The sequence below is a fragment of the Geotrypetes seraphini genome, chromosome 2 (genome assembly GCF_902459505.1).
Source record: "Geotrypetes seraphini chromosome 2, aGeoSer1.1, whole genome shotgun sequence".
Classification (NCBI taxonomy): Eukaryota; Metazoa; Chordata; class Amphibia; order Gymnophiona; family Dermophiidae; genus Geotrypetes; species Geotrypetes seraphini.
The window spans coordinates 507,965,903-507,985,758 of NC_047085.1; the positions used below are offsets into that span (position 1 = coordinate 507,965,903).

General features: G+C 42.8%; 1 protein-coding gene across 2 annotated transcripts in view; it reads right to left on the minus strand.

Annotated features, from left to right (window-relative positions):
• Positions 1 to 1,787: 1,787 nt before the first annotated feature.
• LOC117354597 (zinc finger protein 501-like) overlaps positions 1,788 to 19,856 on the minus strand; it is a 47,861-nt gene continuing 29,792 nt past the window's right edge. The window contains exons 3-4 of one of the 2 annotated variants that reach the window (XM_033932382.1): positions 11,530 to 11,898; positions 1,788 to 4,352 (exon numbers count right to left, since the gene is read on the minus strand). In XM_033932382.1, coding sequence (XP_033788273.1) covers positions 3,187 to 4,352; positions 11,530 to 11,887 — 1,524 coding nt within the window. In that variant the 5' untranslated portion in view covers positions 11,888 to 11,898 and the 3' untranslated portion in view covers positions 1,788 to 3,186. Of the gene's footprint in view, positions 4,353 to 11,529; positions 11,902 to 19,856 lie in introns of both variants that reach the window. The other variant, XM_033932383.1, reaches the window with a different exon arrangement.

Consider the following 19,856-nt stretch of genomic DNA (forward strand, 5'->3'; position numbering starts at 1 on the left):
GCAACTGAAATTTGTTATTGACACATGTTCCAACTTGATGTCTTATTTAGGAGCAAGCTGGGGCCACAGATAGAGCCAAGACTGCTGGATTTTCTATTGATGTAACGTCTAAAGATGTTTTGAGACTCAGGTCAAGAGCTCAGAACATGGGGCATGGAAAACATCAGTTTTTCAGAGAGGGCTCTTGGTCCCTGGCAGCCATTATGTCAGATGAGGGCGTGCTGCCAATTCCTGCTCCTGAGGTCTTTTGGCTAGGCTATTCCTGATGCTTGCCTGAAAAGAATGCTAAGACCCAGGCCACAGTCTAGTTGACTAATGCCTAGTTGACTTCTCCAGAACATCTGCCAGAGGCATCTATCCCACAGACCATGCTTCTGTATCGGTGCCCGAGAACACCAGCGGCCTACTAAGCTTCTGCATTAATAGGAAATGTTAATAGGCAAGACATTTGCCTGTAGGGATAATGTGTGTTTGCTTGCCACAGAATTAGTCCAGAACATTAGTGTGTAGTTATGTTCTTTATGCATTTTTTAGAGAATGACACGGTGACAAAATTCATCACCGTTCCCATCCCCGTGGATAACCACGGGAAACCATCTTCATGTCATTCTTTAAGGAGAGAGGGAAGAATCAGAGTATGAATGGCCACAACCACTGACCCACAAGCTTTGCTTTGAAGAATGCTGGTGTAGAAGGACTGAGGTTGAAATAGACACTAGAAAATGACATGGGATTATTTCCCACGGTTATCCGCGGGGACGGGAATGGTGATGAATTTTGTCACCGTGTCATTCTCTATTTTGTCTGTCTACGTCCTAGACTGGCTCATCTGAATTTTGATTTTAATTACTTTTTGGAAATGTTATTTAACCTATTGTGACAAGTTATTCTTACTCATCAGCCTAAAGCATCAGGCAAAGGGCCGAATTGTAGAGCCTCACCTAACAGCTTAGACCTTGGCCTAGCAGTATTAGCATTTCATAGTTTTCACAAGCAGTCCTGGTTGTAGAGGCAGCAGCTCTACCACTCCTAAGCTTTTTAAAGGTTATGAATATGCATTGCATACCTACCGCAGAATGTGCAATATGTAAGTAGGCCTAATTAGGGCTTACAAGAAAAGGAAAAATGTTTATATTTATTAAGAACTTTATATACCGCATAACGGCCTAAAAGGATCCAAGCGGTTTACAATGCATAAATCACATTCATCAAGAAAAGAACTCCATTAAAATAGAAAAGGAAAGATTAAGAACAAAAGTTAAAAAAAAAATTTTTTTTCTTCATAAATATTATAACAAACTACATTCAAATCTCAATGAACCATAATTTATACAGACAGCTAAAAATTCTCCATTACAGAATCAACCATTATATAAACACAGGTCACAGTCCCTAACTCCGTTCTAATTTGGGAAAGTCAATTGAAAAAAACGTGCTTTTAAACATCTTTTAAGATTTATATACGATTCTTCTTTTCTCAGGTCTATGGGCAGGGACTCAAGGATCTCCCGTACGAGGAACGGCTGGATAAGTTGCAGCTGTACTCACTCGAGGAACGCAGAGAGAGGGGTGACATGATCGAGACATTCAAGTATCTCATGGGCCGCATCGAGGTGGAAGAAGATATCTTATTTTTCAAAGGTCCCGTGGCAACAAGGGGGTATCCATGGAAAATCAGGGGCGGGAAACTGCACGGGGACACCAGGAAATTCTTTTTCACTGAAAGGGTGGTTGATCGCTGGAATAGTCTTCCACTTCAGGTGATTGAGGCCAGCAGCGTGCCTGATTTTAAGGCCACATGGGATAGACACGTGGGATCTATTCACAGAGAAAGGTAGAGGAGGGTCATTGGGGTGGGCAGACTAGATGGGCCGTGGCCCTTATCTGCCGTCTATTTCTATGTTTCTATGCCATAACCACGGAACTAAATAAAAGATTGCACAATCTCTAGTTGACGCAAGATGTGCCTTCAAGAAACAACTACCCTATTATTATTCAGATATCATAATAAATGCCTTGGGACATAAAATATCACCAAATTAGAAAGATATGAAGGCTGTAGCTGAAATAATGCTCTTTGTGCCAAATACTGCTGAGACATCTGTCGTAGGGTGTTCTCCCATCCCCTTGTCTTTGTAACTTTATGCTCTGAATGGTGTATGATTGTTCGGGTTGGGGTCAGACCAATTTATGTTCTTAGGCCCAGATTCTCAAAACTAATGTAGTTGCTAAACTGGTTTCCGATGGTATAGCATTTTAGCAGTGGATTATCAAAAAGGCTTATCTGAGGCTTTAGTGAGCTTTCTAGCAGTCTCTGCTACTGCCATGCAACTAGGCTCTTCAATAATGAAATGAGCACTCTGGTGGATTCTTAAAAATCATTGAGCTATTGTCCAAGAGCATAAATCAGTGACTGGTCCGGGGGTGCTTGTACAATGGCAGCACTGTTAAAAGTGCATGTAGTGGCGTATGTTTTGACAGTGGCTAATGGGAAAAAAAAATTACATGAAGAATCATGAATTGTCATCTGTTTTATTTTTTAATGGGAGTAGTAAAAGCACACTTCTTGAGCATGTGTATTATAGCCCCCTTTGGTAGCAGGAGAGATGCCCAATATCCAAGTTTAATATCACAAGTGGATTCTGCACGTTTTCTTTCATATTTCAACATCTCTTATTGGGTGTAATCTATAGACTACTATTTATTTGAGACTCATCCCTCCTTCAGATCAAGGAATGTTCAAGCCTAGGCATACACTGACACTTACAGATGACCTTGTGGGCATGGAGTTTTCTTGCTCATACATCTGGTTTTTCAAAGTCTTTAAGAGGCCAGTCCACAATACCAAGAAAACTGACACTTACAGATGACCTTGTGGGCATGGAGTTTTCTTGCTCATACGTCTGGTTTTTCAAGGTCTTTAAGAGGCCAGTCCACAATACCAAGACTATATTAGAGTGCAGAAAATGTCAGTTGATTAATAGCCTGTAAACTTATTCTGTGATGTTAAAGTACTAATCAATATCAGTTTTAGTCTCCTATAATATTCTTTATTTATATTTTCTGTCAGCAATTTCTCAGTAGTTCTTTCTGCCATTCCTAAATATTCATTTACAACATCTTCCCATATCTCCTGCATGAATCTTCTTGTGTATCTTTAAATGTAATTGCTGATTAATGCTTTTACTACACTCTAGACATACATATGATTTCTTTCCTGTATATATTTTCTTGCTCCTTGTTAAAGCTGACTCCACTAAAATCTTTTAACACATTCTGGGCATGAACATTGTTACTCTTGGGGAAATTACTCCTAATATGAACCCTCTCATGCAGTTTTAAATGTGATTGCCGATTAAAGCTTTTACCACATTCTGGGCAGGTATATGGTTTCTCTCCAGTATGAATCATTTTGTGCTGTGTTAAACATGATTGCCGAGTAAAGCGTTTACCACATTCAGGACAGGTAAATGGTTTCTCTCCAGTATGAATCATCTTATGTTGCGTTAAACATGACTGCCGAGTAAAGCTTTTACTGCATTCAGGACAGGTAAATGGTTTCTCTCCAGTATGAATCCTCTTGTGCATTTTTAAAGCCGAGGACTCACGATATCTTTTCCCACATTCTGGACAAATATACGGTTTCTCTCCAGTATGACTCCTCTTGTGTAGTGTTAAATGTGATTGCTGAATAAAGCTTTTACCACAGTCTGGACATGTATACGGTTTTTCTCCAGTATGAATCCTCTTGTGTAGTGTTAAATGTGTTTGCTGAATAAAGCTTTTCCCACATTCTAGGCATGTATACGGTTTCTCTCCAGTATGAATCCTCATATGCAGCTTTAATTTTGTTTGCTGATTAAAGCTTTTCCCACATTCTGGGCAGGTATATGGTTTCTCTCCAGTATGAATCCTATTGTGTAATGTTAAATGTGATTGCTGATTAAAGCTTTTCCCACATTCTGGACAGGTATATGGTTTCTCTCCAGTATGAATTTTCTTGTGCATTTTTAAAGCTGAGGATTCACGATATCTTTTCCCACATTCTGGACAGGTATAAGGTTTCTCTCCAGAATGAATCCTCTTGTGTAGTGTTAAATGCGATTGTTGAATAAAGCTTTTCCCACATTCTGGACAGGTGTATGGTTTCTCTCCAGTATGAATCCTCTTGTGCATTTTTAAAGCTGAAGAATCACGATATCTTTTCCCACAATCTGGACAGGTGTATGGTTTCTCTCCAGTATGAATTCTCTTGTGTGTTCTTAAGTTTGATTGGTAATGAAAACATTTGCCACATTCTGGACATGTAAATGGCCTCTCACATTCATGGATCTTCTGAAGACATTTTAAACCTGTTTGAAGATAAAAAGTTGTATCAATATAAAGACGCAGAATGTTTCTCTCCCATTTGAATTATTTGGGTATTCTAAGATATCATAAAAAGAAACATCATAGTCTTTAGGTAATGAGTTTTATTCCTGTTTCTATTAACTGTTAAATTGTTATGGGTCAATATTCAGCTGGGGCCACTGAGCATTTTCTATAAAGATGTTATCTGCTAACTAGATTAGTCCCAGATAGTAAATGCTAGGACATATCCAGGCACTGGTATTAAAAATCTGGTTTATCGGTGATGGTTGGAAGTTATGTGGGTACAGCTGGTATTCAGTGCAGTACCCACAGCTAACTAGGCACAGTTAGGACTGGTATTTAAGTGGTTTTAGTTGCCCAGTTAGCCATCCAGGTACCGGCATTGAATATCGCCACTGTCCATCCACATAATTTCAGGGTCTGATCAGACTCCACCACTACCTGGATCGTGCTGGGATGGTCAGCACTGCGACTGCTGTTTATATGGTTGACTATTTACTAGCGATTGCTGCTTTGCTCCTCTTTTTCAGTCTTGAATGTTGCCAAACAGACTTTCCTGAGTACGGGTCATGTGAGCCAAATGTGTCACCTCAACTCACCAAAGTGATTATAAAATTGAAACAGGAACTGCAGCCTTCTTGAGCAAGCTCCTTGGACTAGAGTGAACTCCTGGGGGCAAACTCTAGGGAGGGTTTGGGACCTTGCCCGCTAATGGTTCTTTGCCTTCCCAATACCCTGGTCTGATCAGAATGGATATTATTCTGGATGTCTCTCACAGATAGATCTCCACTGACATCTTTTTTTTCCAGGAAACTTTTCTACTCTTCCAAGTAGAAGCTTGGTCCTCTAATGAAAAACTTCCTTAACTAATTTTCTGGATGAGGTAGCACTCTCTTCAATATGTTTCCACCTCTCAGCGAGCATCACCTTGGTATTATCAAGCCCTTCAGAGTAGACAGTTGCACAGGGACAGACATCAAACCCATCCCTGTCCGTCCCCTCTGGAATCAAATCCATCCCTGTCTGTCCCCACACCAAATCTCTTCCGTCCCTGCCTGTCTCCATAAACTTCAGAATTAGTTATTTCATTTAATTATGCTACTGAATTAGAGGCTCTAGTAGAGACCCATTCATAAATAAGCAAAGACACTTTATTAATTTGGAAATATTAATTGAGAAGATTACATACTTTGTAAATGGGTCTCTGCCACAGTCTCTAATGTAAATATAAATACTCCAGCTGATGAGGACCCTCAAACTATGTTAGCTGAAGACTTCCTCCAAGCTAAAAAATCCCTTTTACCAAGCTTGATCGACATCAGCAATTCCCTAAGTCACAGATGCCTGCACCTCAGTGGCTCAAGGATGCTGCCAGTGACTGCTACGCTTGGTAAAAGGGAGTTCCAGCCACCTCTGGAGGGGGTCCTCAGCTGGTGGGGCTTGGGGATCCTCACCAGCTACAGCAAGGGTCAGCAAACACTTTAGCACTGGAGAAATAAAACCAGAAATACATTACAAATACATTTGCTATCTACATTTCCCAGAACCAACATACTTCAGTCAATAAAAGGAGATGATGTACTTACCCTGGTAATCTCTTTACCAGAAGACAAACGAGGCATTCTAGACACATGGGTTGTGTCCCTATGGCCTTGTGCCATCTGCCAAAGGAATCCAGTTTGAATTTTTCTCTGTGCCTCTTTTCTGTATTGCACTGGGCTCCTTAGCTCCACCTATAGTTAGTACTCAAGCACTAATAGCCACCAAACCAACATGAAGTAGAGACACCCATAACAATTGAGTTTATAAACAACTGTTCTGCTCAAAGAAGTAATATGAGAACATCAGCAACAAATAGCCAGCATAAACCTCAAAGGAGTTCAGAAACTAATCCCATATAAAAGAGGAACATATATACAATATTCTTCCCAGTCCCCAAGGGATGACAGGCATCCAAGAAACAACTTGGAGAAGCATAAACAGACTGAGACAGCAGTCAGGCGCAGGAAGGACAGGGTGGGAGCCTAGAATGTCTCACTTATCTACTGGAAAAGAGCTTACCAGTATAAGTACATAATCTCCTTTTCCAGTGCAATAGGTGAGACATTCTAGACAAGTGGGACATACAAAAGCAGTCCCCAAAACGCGAGGGTGGGCTTACTGTGTCAGCCCTCAAGACTGAGGACCCAAAGGCAGAGTCCTGTCTAGCTACCACATCCACTTTGTAAAACTTGGCAAACGTGTGTAGGGAGGACCACGTTGCTGCCCTGCAAATCTCAGGGGAGACTGCTCTAGCTTCAGCCCACGAAGAAGCTTGCAGAATATGACTTGCCAGAAATAGGAGACTGTGTCCCAGGAAGAACGTAGGCTGACAAAATGGCTCTACGATCCATCTAGGAATCGTGGCCTTAGAAGTGGGAGTGTCCCGCTTGACAGAACGAGTCAGCACAAACACATGGTCAGAAAGACGAAACTCATTTGTGACCTCCAGAAGCAGCACTCCCCGCATATCAAGTGTCCTCAAAACATGATCCTGTGTAATTGAACCCATAAGCTGAAAAACAAACTGTTTGAAAAGCAAACAGACTTCCTGATTAACATGGAAATCCCAAACCACCTTCGGCAGGAAGGAAGGAACCTGAAGGCATGCAGTGGTTCTGAACCAGGGCAAGGTCCGAACACAGGCCAGGTCAGCACACTGAACTCTGAGCCTTGGTTTGGATCTGAGGCCTTGTGAAGGAAGTATGGATCTTTTCTCATTTCCTCTCCCCTCCTGCCACATCGACATTCTATTAGCAAGGAAAATGCTAGCACCTTGTGACGAATGCTGAGGCATTCCCCCCTCCCTTCTTGTCACATGTTAACCTAACACACAGTCGGAGCATACTGCGAGTGATTTCTTTCACTCGCCGGCGCTCCTGCTGCCTTCTCCTGTCTCCCCTGTTAAAAACTATTTGCGGTTACCCCTGCGAATATCGGGGGAGAAACATAGAGTATGATGGCAGAAAAGGGCCAGCAGCCCAACAAGTCTGCCCACTCAAGAACCTTCCCTCCTTTGAGAATCCATCTTTTAAGTATAACTCTGCAGCAACCCCACCTGTTTGTCCCATCGTCCCTTGAAGTCGAGCAGGTTACTGGCCTTGACTACCTGGCGTGGAAGACCATTCCATTGATCAATCACCCTTTTGGTGAAGAAGTATTTCCTGGTGTCACTATGAAATCTTCTCCCCTTAAGTTTTAGCAGATGCCCTCTTGCCGCCGTGGGACCCATAAGAAAAAAGATTTCTTCCTCCACCTCAATGCGGCCCGTGATATATTTGAATGTTTCTATCATGTCCCCCCTTTCTCTGCGCTCTTCGAGAGTACAAGTGCAGTCTGCTCAGACGTTCTTCATATGGGAGATCTTTAAGTCCCGAGACCATCCTAGTGCCCATTCTCTGGATCGACTCCATTCTCTTCACATCCTTTTGATAGTGTGGCCTCCAAAACTGGACACAGTACTCCAGTATGACTTCAGGCTTTCGGCTGATAAAGCTCCTTCTGATGCAACCCAGCATTTGTCTAGCCTTGGCTGAAGCTTTCTCCACCTGATTGGCAGCTTTCATATCTTCCCGGATGATTACTCCCAAGTCCCTTTCTGCAACAGTTCTTGTTAAGTTCTCACCGTTCAAGGTGTATGTTCTGCATGGATTTCCGCTACCAAGATGCATTACCTTACATTTTTTTGGCATTAAAATTTAGTTGCCAAGTACTGGACCATTGTTCCAGTAAAAGTAGGTCCTGCTCCATAGTGTTGGGTCTGGTTGCGCTGTCAGGTTCTGTTGCCTTGCCCACAACGTTGCATAGTTTAGCGTGATCGGCAAATAATGAAATTTTGCCTCAAAGTCCCTGAGTTAGATCCCTTACAAAGATATTAAATACATCGGGCCCAAGACCGAGCCCTGCGGCACTCCACTGGTCACTCTTGACGTTTTTGATGGAATACCTTTTACCATTACCCTTTGAAGTCTGTCGTAAGCCAGTCTTCTACCCTTGCAGCCAGTGTTTCTCCTAGTCCTATCGCGTTCATCTTGTTCAATAACCTACGGTGTGGGACACTATCAAAAGCCTTACCGAAGTCTAAATACATGATGTCCAGGGACTCTCCCTGTCCAGTTTTTTTGTTACCCAGTCAAAGAAGCTTATCAGATTGGATTGACAAGACCTTTCCCTTCATAAAGCCATACTGGTGGGGATCCCTTAATCTTTCATCGTCCAGAATCGAGTCCGATCTGTTTTTAATCAATGTTTCCATGGATTTACTCACTATTGATGTGAGACTCACCGGTCTGTAATTTTCAGCTTCTGACCTGCATCCCTTTTTGTGGAGCGGAATAACATTGGCAGTTTTCCAGTCCAAGGGAACTTTTCCCTTGCTTAGGGAAAGATTGAAATACTCGGCTAAAGGTTCTGCCAGGACATCTCTCAATTCTCGAAGTACTCTGGGGTGTAGGTTATCCGGGCCCATAGCTTTGTTTACCTTTAATTTTGATAGCTCGTGGTAGATGTTGCTCGCTGTAAATTCCATGTCCCGGAATGGATTCTCTGAGCTCCTCTTTGTCTGTAGCTGAGGTCCAGATCCTGGCGCTTCACAGGTGAAGACTGAGCAGAAGTAGTTATTGAGTAGTTCTGCTTTGTCTGCGTCCGAATCTGCAAAGTTACCGTCAGGTTTCTTTAGGCGCCCAATACCGCTTGTGTTCTTCTTCCTGTCGCTAACGTATTTAAAAAAGGATTTATCACCTTTTTTAACCTGCCTAGCTATGTTTTCTTCCATCCAGAGTTTGGCCTCTCTGACTATCGTTTTAACTTTTCTAGATTTCACTAGGCAGGTTTCTTTAGATTCCGGTCGTTGTGATTGTTTGTAGGTTACAAAAGCTTTTTTCTTTTGCTTTACTAGTTCTGAGATCTCCGTAGAGAACCACTGTGGTCTATTTTTTCTGCGTCGTTTGCTCACGGTTTTTATGTATATGTTGGTTGCTTCTTACAGAGTAGATTTCAGAGCCGACCATAGCACCTCTACACTGTCCGTTGTGCTCTGGTTTTGCAGCGCTTTGTAGACATAGTCCCCCATGCCCTGAAAGTTAGTTCCTTTAAAATTTAGGACCTTAGTCGATGTATTTGACCTAGTGGTCCCTTTCTTGAGGTGGAACCACACCATGTTGTGGTCGCTGGAGGCTAAGGTTTCTCCCTCCGTGACAAAGTCTCCGTTGGTGAGTAACAGGTCCAGGATTGCCTGATCCCTGGTGGGTTCTAGTACCATCTGCTTGAGGCATGCTCCTCGCATGGAGGCTAGTAGCTCTTGCTGCCGCTGGTTGTAGCGGAGGGTTTGTTCCAGTCCACATCAGGCATATTGAAGTATCCCAACAACACTGTATCTCCACGCAGTATGATGTTATCAATATCTTCAATTAGTTCATCGTCTGCATCCTCCCTTTGTCTTGGTGGTCTGTATACAACACCAAGGTACAGGCATTTGTTATTGCCCCTGGCAAAGTTCACCCAGAGGGATTCTCCCTTATACTTGATGTCTGTGATTTTAGTAACTTTGATGTCTTCTCTAATGTACAGAGCTACTCCTCCTCCAGATTTGCCTTCTCTGTCGCGACGGAGTAAGTTATATCCTGGTATGACCATATCCCATCCATGGGACTCCGAGAACCACGTTTCTGATATCGCCACTACATCAAAGTTGGCGTTCCTCATTTCCGCTTCTAGTTCCAGAATTTTATTGCCTAAGCTACTATACCTGTTTTCTCAATTGCCGGTAAGAATCTCTGGAATTCAATTCCAGGTATAATGAGATTATGCAAAATCATACGTCTTTTAAGAAAAAGTTAAAACACAATTATTTGTGGACGCCTTTCTTTAACTCTGTGGCTATTTGTTTTAGATTTAAAGAATTCTGTATTAAGGAAATTTTGTGGGAAGATTGACTTATTTGTTTACTACATTTTATAATGTTTACTTGTGCTTGAAATTGTGCATGTAAATGTTTTGTATATCGCTTAGATTTAAGCAATTCATACATTTTTAAAATAAAAATAACCATTTGCTTCTCAATCCTGAAAAGATGGTAACATGCTGGATCTTGAATCACATTCCTCCTCCATCTGTAGTTCCCAGCCTTTTTGTTTCCTCACTCCCCCCAGTGGCTTCTTTTAGATAAATTAGTATAATTGTTGATTCACGTCTAAAGTTTTCAGAATACACTTCTTCTGTACTGCAGTTGGACTTTTTCATTTTACATCAACTTCACTGTGACCATCTTTTTCTTATTGGAAAGACCCCACACACGTTATACCATGCCTTCATAACATCTCGCTTAATTACTGTAACGTAGCATAAGCAGGTCTTCAATTTGCACTCAAATAGCTACAATCCCTTCAAAATACTGCGGAGCTAGAAGATATGATCATGTGATCCCATTATTCTCCCAATTACACTGGCTGCCTATCGCTTAAAGAATGCATTTCAAGATCCTGATTCTGACCTTCAAAGCACTTAATAGAGGGGATCTCAGAATATCTGGCAAAGGAAATTATACCCTACATGCCCATCAGTTGGACATCCCTTCGCTCTTCCAGGCATATTAGGACTCTACAAGAAACCATGCTTTTTTCTTTCATGCCCCCACTTTGTGGAATGCTTTGCACCTGGGGCTTCATTCTGAACTTAAAGTTATCCTTAAGATTTATTTGTTTTTGAAAGCTTTAAGGACAGTTGGAGCACGGCAGCAATCGTTAGTTATATCTAGTGTATTTTGGTTTACCTCTGTATACCTGTGACTCTTTGGAGAAACATCAGAAATAGTATACCTTTTTTCATAACAGCATGCCCTATTTCCAAATTGTTCACACTCTTGGTGATATTGCTCTTGAAACAAAAAATGAAGATAAACTAAAATAAAACAAGAAATGAAACAAACATTTTGGGGTTGTCCATCCCTAGGAATTAATGTTTTGTTACATTCAATGAATGAAAAAAGGTTTCACTTCAGCATGCATTCTCTGCTATATTTCAGGGTCACCTTTCGTTCCAAACCTTTTCTACACTGAAAACATGAGAAGTGTCTCACCCTGAGGTGGATTCTCTTGGGCAGTAATAAATGATATATCTTACCAAGGCTTTTTCCACAGGTGTCATGTAGAATTTTCTTCCCTTTCTTCTCTCCCTGGTGGAGCTTAGAAGTCATTTGGTCACTGTATTTACTTTGTAAGGGTCTCTTTTCTCTCAGGTGTCTCTGGGGCTCAGGGATGTTTGTGAGTTCCCTGTCACTTTTCTCACACTCAGTAACTGCATCCAGGGAGTCTCTTGCAGGGTCTCGTTGCTTCTTCTCTGATTCCTGTTGATAATTCCTTATGTTTCTACTCTCATTCTTCTGTGAAATATTCTCACTGACATTTCCTGATTGTTTTGAGATACGTTCAATTTCTAGAAGACATTTTTCTTGATTCTCCACCCTCTTCGTCTCCTGCATTGTCTCAGTACCTGCTAGAGAGAAACAAAAGACTGTAATCATGTATGGGGGCATTTGTTCAGTTTCTTGTATAAGAACAAGTTTAAGTGTTTATGCTAAGATGTATAAGTAAAGTGTGCTCTATGGACTTAAATCCCCAGAGTGCTTTGCTTTTTCCAGAGAGCTAGGCTACATCCACAGAGCTTAAACCCACCCTTCTTCAGTCTGAGAGAGAACAGTTGCCATATTTGTAGACCACATGGCTGTATGAGACTAGCACCAGGTTTTCTCCCTTTATTTCTAACAATCTAATGCAGCTTAGGTTGCAATATCTAAGTCTGGAGCACAGTGTTATTTATCACAAGGTGTGTGGACATACTCCCACTTTCCCCTTGAATAGGATGGCTTGGTAGAGTGAGAAGATTCTGTGGCAGTTGAACTGCCTTGAAGTCATCTATTGTGTTTATTCTTTACTTCATGTTATTAAAGAAAGTTGTTCAAGAATTAGAGTCTGACTGATAACAATAAGACTACAGAAGTAAAGGGCAACTGAATAGGAGCTTCATACAATTGCCAATATAACTCAGAGTGAGTTCAATAGTGCTTGGCCATTCAGAGGTGTCCTCGTTTTTCAGTACAAAACCTAAGGAAATCTATGGTAAACTGTTCAATACAAGTTGTAAACTGCGCAGTAACTATGCGCTACTAACAATCAAGAAACAAATTTCTGGGCTCACATGACTACATGGGATTACTGATGTTAAGAAATTCTGCAAATTAGCACATAAGTCTTCAAATCTTTCATAACCTAATTTTAAAAATAGAGAAACTAATTTTCCAAATAGCAACAATAGCAAAAATAACAATCAAAGAAAGGTATAACAGCAGCAAATACAGTCCATAAAAACAGATCTTAGCCCCCCACAACTACAGCCAAAGTCTTGTTCCTGCCTACAACCACCTCTGATCCCAAGATTACATTACATTACTGATTTCTATTCCGCCTCAACCTTGCAGTTCTGGGCGGATTACAAAAGAGACATCTGGACATTTCCAGGATGATTACAAAGAGACTTCTGGACTTTTCCAGAAAAGTTACAAGAAGAAGAACATTTCCAGAGGAGTTAACAAGAAGAATGGTGTAGTATAGTTTAGGGAATGGGATACGGCAAGGAGGATTGGGCTATTCCAGTGGATATACAATTCGGGATGCTGTACAGATAGGATATAGTGCAGTTTCAGTATATATGCAGTTAGGGAAGCAGTTGACAAGCTTGGGCTTTGAAGGGAAGGGTAACTGATGAAGAAGGGAGGATGGGGGAGTCACACGGAGGGGAATCCAGGTTGGAGTTATGACATCTGTATAAATTTTTTGAATAGATGGGTTTTGATTTCTTTGCAAAAAGATTTGAAATCGCTTGTTGTCATCAGCAGGTTGGAGATGGCATGGTCCAATTTCGCTGCTTGCGTCGCTAGCAGACTGTCAAACATCTTCTTACGCTGGGTGCCTTTGAGTGGGGGGTAGGTAAATGGAGTCTTAGATCTTCTTTGTCTAGTGGTGAGATTTTGGTTCAGGCGGTTGTTTAGGTAATTGGGGGCTGAGCCATTTATTGCTTTGAATAATAGACAGTATAATTTCCTTCTCTAAGAAAATTCTGGGCTGTAGAGGATCCAAAAATATATCAATAGACTCTTTGTTCTGAAAACAAGTAGAAAAGTTATACGATAACTTCAAAAAGAAGGATGATCTCAAAGAAACAACCCAAAGCATAAGAAAAAGAAAAGATTTAAATCTAAGCCTATTATTGCCAGTCTATTTTTAATCATTTTCCAATATTTATTAATTATACTTGAGATTATTGCCCTTCTGTTAGGTACCAAACAGCACAGGTTATAATAACAGTTTAGTACAGTCCTCGAGGGCCGCAATCCAGTCGGGTTTTCAGGATTTCCCCAATGAATATGAATGAGATCTATTGGCATACAATGAAAGCAGTGCATGCAAATAGATCGCATGCATATTCTTTGGGGAAATCCTGAAATCCCGACTGGTTTGCAGCCCTCGAAGACCGACTATCACCCCTGGTTTAGTACAATATAACGATGAACACCACAAAAGACAAAATCAACAATGATACAGGAAACAGTAGTTGATTCCATAGCTATGGATAAAAATCTACCATACTGTTAGAGCTCCCACAATGCTAAAGAATAAAAGTGAGTTCAATCTAAATGGGATTTTAACCATAAATGCTGGGGCAGAGAATTCTTCATGGCTGAGCCCTGTACAAGAAAGCCGATTTTGTACTAGGATCCAATTTTGTTCAAGATAAGAGACAGGATAAGATGATTCTGGTTCTAAGATCTTAAAGTGGGATAGGGTAAGGGATCAATAACTTACCCAAGTACTGTGAGAAATCTCAGTATAAAGCTCTGTGTGTCAGACCCAACCTCTTAAATTTGGCTTGATAAAAGTATGGTAACCAACGGGCTTCCTTCAGAAGTGGAACATCATGGTGTGACACATGTCTGTTGTCCGGCCAGGTCACCAGGATCCACTCTTATCACCTCCATATCTATAGTTGTCTCCAGCTCACTCCGGTCTCTGTCTCAATGTGATTGGGCCGACCAGTCATTACCCATCACTTCTTCATACCCAGGCATTTCTGGTCTTTCTTTTCATTCACTGGTTATGCTAAAGCAAGAACAAAACATTCTTCATTCAGACACACACTTCTAAAACCTGATCAGGCTCTTCTAACGCTTCCTGGTCACTACTGTGTCCTCCCTGGACTCCATTCTCCTACGAGTCCTCTCCAACCCTTCATTGGCCCTCGAGGTCTTCGGATAGCTTCTGGTATCATTTACCGCTCTCCACCAGTAGACAACGGCCCCGCAGGTCCCTCTGTCAGTCACCTTTGGTCAATGCTTTCAGGGTCTACAGGCTGCTTCCTCTTGGGTCTTCTGGCAGCTCCTGGTACCATTACCGGTCTCTCCGCCGGTTGCCACTGGTCACTCACCAGTCTCCTTCAGCCTACGACCTTGAACTCTTCTAGCTGCTTATGGGGCCACCACTGGCCTTCTCATCCTCAGCCTTTTGGGTCCTGGATACTCTTCACTGGTCCCTCCGAGCTCATCAAGCTTGAACTTGCCCTGGACTCCAAGTTCTACTGGGCCCTCTGGCTACTCCTTCTTCCTGACCCACTGCTCCCAGTCGCTCACTCTCCTGGTCTCCATGCGGACTCTCCCAATCACTTTCACTCCTGAGGACTCCTTCCAGTCACTCAGCCTCTCTCTGTAAGTCCTCTCCCAGTTGTTCAAGCCCCTGGTCACTCACAACCTCTACCAGGCCCTCTGCCGGTTATCAAGCTAGAGCTCCTTTTGGACTCCAAGCTGCACTGGACAGGACGGTCTATCAGGCTTACCAAGGATTAGGCCAGAGAGCAGCATTCCTCCCCTACAGGGTTGCCTGGATCCTGAAAGAGCTGTTTTCTCCATCTCTCTGCCATGGAACTGTTCTTTTCAGCATCCTACTTCACTAAGGGTGAGTGGACAGCTCCCAGGGGCCTTTGCAGGATCTTATGCAGATTAGATCCTTCTATCGGGCTTTCCCTGCTGGCCTGTGACAAGAACTTCACCCTGTCAGGCTTATTGAGGGTTAGCCCAGAGACCCGCATTCATCCCCTCGAGCCAGAATGCTAAGAAAATACTCAGAGATCAGTCTGAGAAAAAAGGCTAAAACCAGCCAAAGATCCTTCCTCAAATTCTCCTTCTATGATTAGAGTGAGAAAAATTCAAAATTTGGGTACAGTCTTTCAAACCTCTTTACCCTGATCCCAGGGCCAGAGTGGTAAGAGCTATTGTACAATCACAGCTGAATTATTGTAACTCTTTATACTGTGGTGTTACACTGAATTTCAAAAATAGGCTGCAATTGCTTCAGAATACAACTGTATGTTTAATTTTTAGAGCAAAACAATATGACTGGGTTACTCCTCTTCTGAATCAATTACAATGGTTGAAGATCAAGAAGAGAAGAGAGTGAATTTTAAGTTGGTTATACTTGTATATAAATTATTAGAGGGACTGGAACCAGAAAGTTTAATGAAGTATATAACTTTTCCAATAAATAGAGTTACTTCCTGGTATAAACAAACAGTCATTGAAGTTTAGCTACTCAATAAGTTCATATGGTCATTTGAAATCTTTGGTATGGTAAAATATGTTTATTCAACAAAGTGCAAGCATGCAAACATGACAAAATAAAACATTTTTCATATAAATCCGCACATTATAATCCCCCCACCACCCGCCCATATCCTCTTACAAACTCAGAGTGTGAGAGTTCAAAAAACAGACCGCTAAATCAAACATTCAAAAGACGACTCCTGGCATGAGGAGTAAGATCCATCCAAAAGTGTTCCCAAATTAACTGAAAACGACGTCCCAGACCACTAGCCAATGCTGCAAAATGTCTGCGCTCCAAGGAAGCTTGAACGAGCATTAAAAATCTCCAGTGACTATAGGTCGGGGGGGTCAGTGGACAACCAATGAGTCAAAATGGCTTTTTTGCCCAACAACATCACTCGGGCTACAAAACCCGACATACCTTTAAGTTTAGGAGACGTTATCTGATATTGCCCAAATAGTGCTCTGGGCGTGGGTAACCAATGCCTGCTCCATATAGAAGTTGTATATCATCCCAGACAAGTTCAAAAGTGCTGAATATGAGGGCAGGACCAAAACATATGTCCCAGTGTAGCCTGAACCTGTGCACATTTAGGGCAATTGTGTACTTGAGTTATTTCCATCATGTGTGCTCTCAGAGGTGGAATATACAGCCGGAGAAGAAACTTAAGCTGAAGTTCCCAATGAAGAACATTGGAGAACAACTTCTGCAAAGTCTTCAAAATCCTTTGTATTTGCAAAGCCGTAATCTCACACTGCAGGTCCTCTGACCAGGTATCAGCTAGGATTTCCAAATTAATATCCGGTTGCACATCACGAATTCCCACGTGATGAAAACGTAAGGGAATCAGTTGCTGAGCTGAAAAACTAAACATTTCCGAGATTGCTTCCCGACAATCCTCAGTTAAGTGAGTTTCTGGCAATGATTGTACATAATGGCGGATTTGCCAATAAGCAAACAAATCCACCTCCAACAGTCCAAAAGAGTGTTGCAAGGAGTAAAAGGAGGCCAGTGTCTCCTCCTCTGTATACAATTGAAAAAGATAATGTAGTCCTTGGGATGCCCACCTCCGTAAAGGGGGGTTCTGCAATCCTGGAACAAAGTCACAATTCCTCTGTATCGGGAGGTATGGAGAAATCAAAGAGGACCGTTTTAAACAAGCACAAACCCATCAACACGTCCGCCTCACAGGGGCAAAGAAGGGATAGTTCACCACCACAAAGCGGAGAGCCGGAGCTGAAACATGCAATAAATAACTAACATGATAAGGAGTTAAAACGGATAACTCTACCTGAGTGGCAGAAAAAGCACAGTTACTTACCGTAACAGGTGTTATCCAGGGACAGCAGGCAGATATTCTTGACTGATGGGTGACGGCACCGACGGAGCCCCGGTACGGACACTTTTAGAGTGATTGCACTCTAAGAACTTGGAAAGTTCTAGTAGGCCGCACACGCGAGTGCCTTCCCGCCCGACAGAGGCGCGCGGTCCCCAGTTAGGATAAGCCAGCTAAGAAGCCAACCCGGGGAGGTGGGTGGGACGCAAGAATATCTGCCTGCTGTCCCTGGATAACACCTGTTACGGTAAGTAACTGTGCTTTATCCCAGGACAAGCAGGCAGCATATTCTTGACTGATGGGTGACCTCCAAGCTAACAAAAAGAGGGATGGAGGGAAGGTTAGCCATTAGGAAAACAAATTTTGCAAAACAGATTGGCCGAAGTGTCCATCCCATCTGGAGAATGCATCCAGACAGTAATGAGATGTAAAAGTATGAACTGAGGACCAAGTAGCAGCTTTGCAGATTTCCTCAAGGGGAGTGGAACGGAGGAAAGCCACAGATGCTGCCATAGCTCGAACTCTATGGGCCATGACGGAACCTTCCAGTGCCAGTCCGGACTGAGCATAACAAAATGAAATGCACGCTGCAAGCCAATTTGACAACATACGTTTAGAAACAGGACGTCCCAATTTATTCGGATCAAAGGACAGAAAGAGTTGGGGAGATGATCTGTGGGGCTTAGTACGCTCTAAATAGTAAGCTAGAGCCCGCTTACAGTCCAAAGTATGCAGAGCCTGTTCTCCAGAATGAGAGTGAGGTTTCGGAAAGAAGACAGGCAGAACAATGGATTGGTTGAAATGGAATTCCGAGACAACCTTAGGGAGAAACTTTGGATGTGTACGCAGAACCACCTTGTCATGATGAAAAACTGTAAAAGGTGGATCCGCAACTAGTGCATGTAGCTCACTGACCCTCCTGGCAGAGGTTAGAGCAATAAGGAAGACCACTTTCCAAGTGAGAAACTTGAAAGAAGTTGTAGCCAAAGGTTCAAACAGAGGCTTCATTAAGGCGGAGAGAACCACATTGAGATCCCAGACTACAGGGGGTGCTTTAAGAGGTGGTTTCACATTGAAAAGACCCCGCATGAATCTGGAAACCAAGGGATGAGCTGAAAGGAGTTTTCCATGAACTGGCTCATGAAAAGCAGCAATAGCACTGAGGTGGACTCTGATGGAAGTAGACTTGAGACCAGAGTCAGACAAAGAAAGCAGGTAATCCAGCAAGGTCTCCACTGCAAGGGACGTAGGATCATGATGATGAAGAAGACACCAGGAAGAAAATCTTGTCCACTTCTGATGGTAACATTGCAGAGTGGCCGGTTTCCTGGAGGCATCCAGAATAGAACGAACGGGCTGAGACAACAGAGTATCATTCGAAGTCAACCCGAGAGATACCAAGCTGTCAGGTGCAGAGACTGGAGGTTGGGATGCAGCAGTGTCTCCTGATGCTGTGTAAGCAGAGAAGGAAACAATGGAAGAAGAATAGGTTCCCTGGAACTGAGTTGAAGTAGAAGGGAGAATCAATGTTGCCTGGGCCATCGTGGAGCGATGAGAATCATGGTGGCCTGTTCCCTCTTGAGCTTGAACAAGGTCCGCAACATGAGAGGTATCGGAGGGAAAGCATACAGGAACAGATTGGACCAATCCAGGAGAAACGCATCCGCTGCCAGACGGTGAGGAGAGTAGAGTCTGGAGCAGAAGAGGGGCAGCTGGTGATTGTGAGGAGCTGCAAAGAGGTCTATCTGAGGAGTGCCCCACTGAGCGAAGATGGACTGTAGAGTTAACGGATCGAGTGTCCACTCGTGAGGCTGGAGAATTCTGCTGAGTTTGTCCGCTAAGGAATTCTGTTCTCCCTGAATGTAGATAGCTTTCAGGAATAGTTGGTGAGCTGTGGCCCAAGCCCAAATCTTTTGGGCTTCCTGGCACAAGAGGCGAGAACCTGTGCCACCCTGTTTGTTGATGTAGTACATTGCAACTTGATTGTCTGTGCACAGCAGGAGGACTTGAGGAAAGAGAAGATGTTGGAAGGCCTTGAGGGCATAAAACATCGCTCCGAGTTCCAGGAAATTGATGTGATGCTTCATTTCCTGGGCAGTACAAAGCCCTTGAGTTTGGAATTCGTTCAAATGAGCTCCCCAGGCATAAGGGGAGGCATCTGTGGTGATGACAAGTTGATGAGGAGGTAGATGGAACAGAAGACCTCTGGAGAGATTTGAGGATATCAACCACCATTGCAGAGACTGACGAAGAGACGATGTCACAGATATGTGTCGTGAGCAGGGATCCGTCGCTTGGGACCACTGGGTAGCTAGGGTCCATTGAGGAGTGTGCAGGTGAAGACGTGCGAAGGGTGTGACATGAACTGTGGAGGCTATGTGACCCAAGAGTATCATCATTTGCTTGGCAGAGATGGAGCGTTGTGGAAGTACCTGCTGACATAGAGACTGAAGAGTTTGAAGACG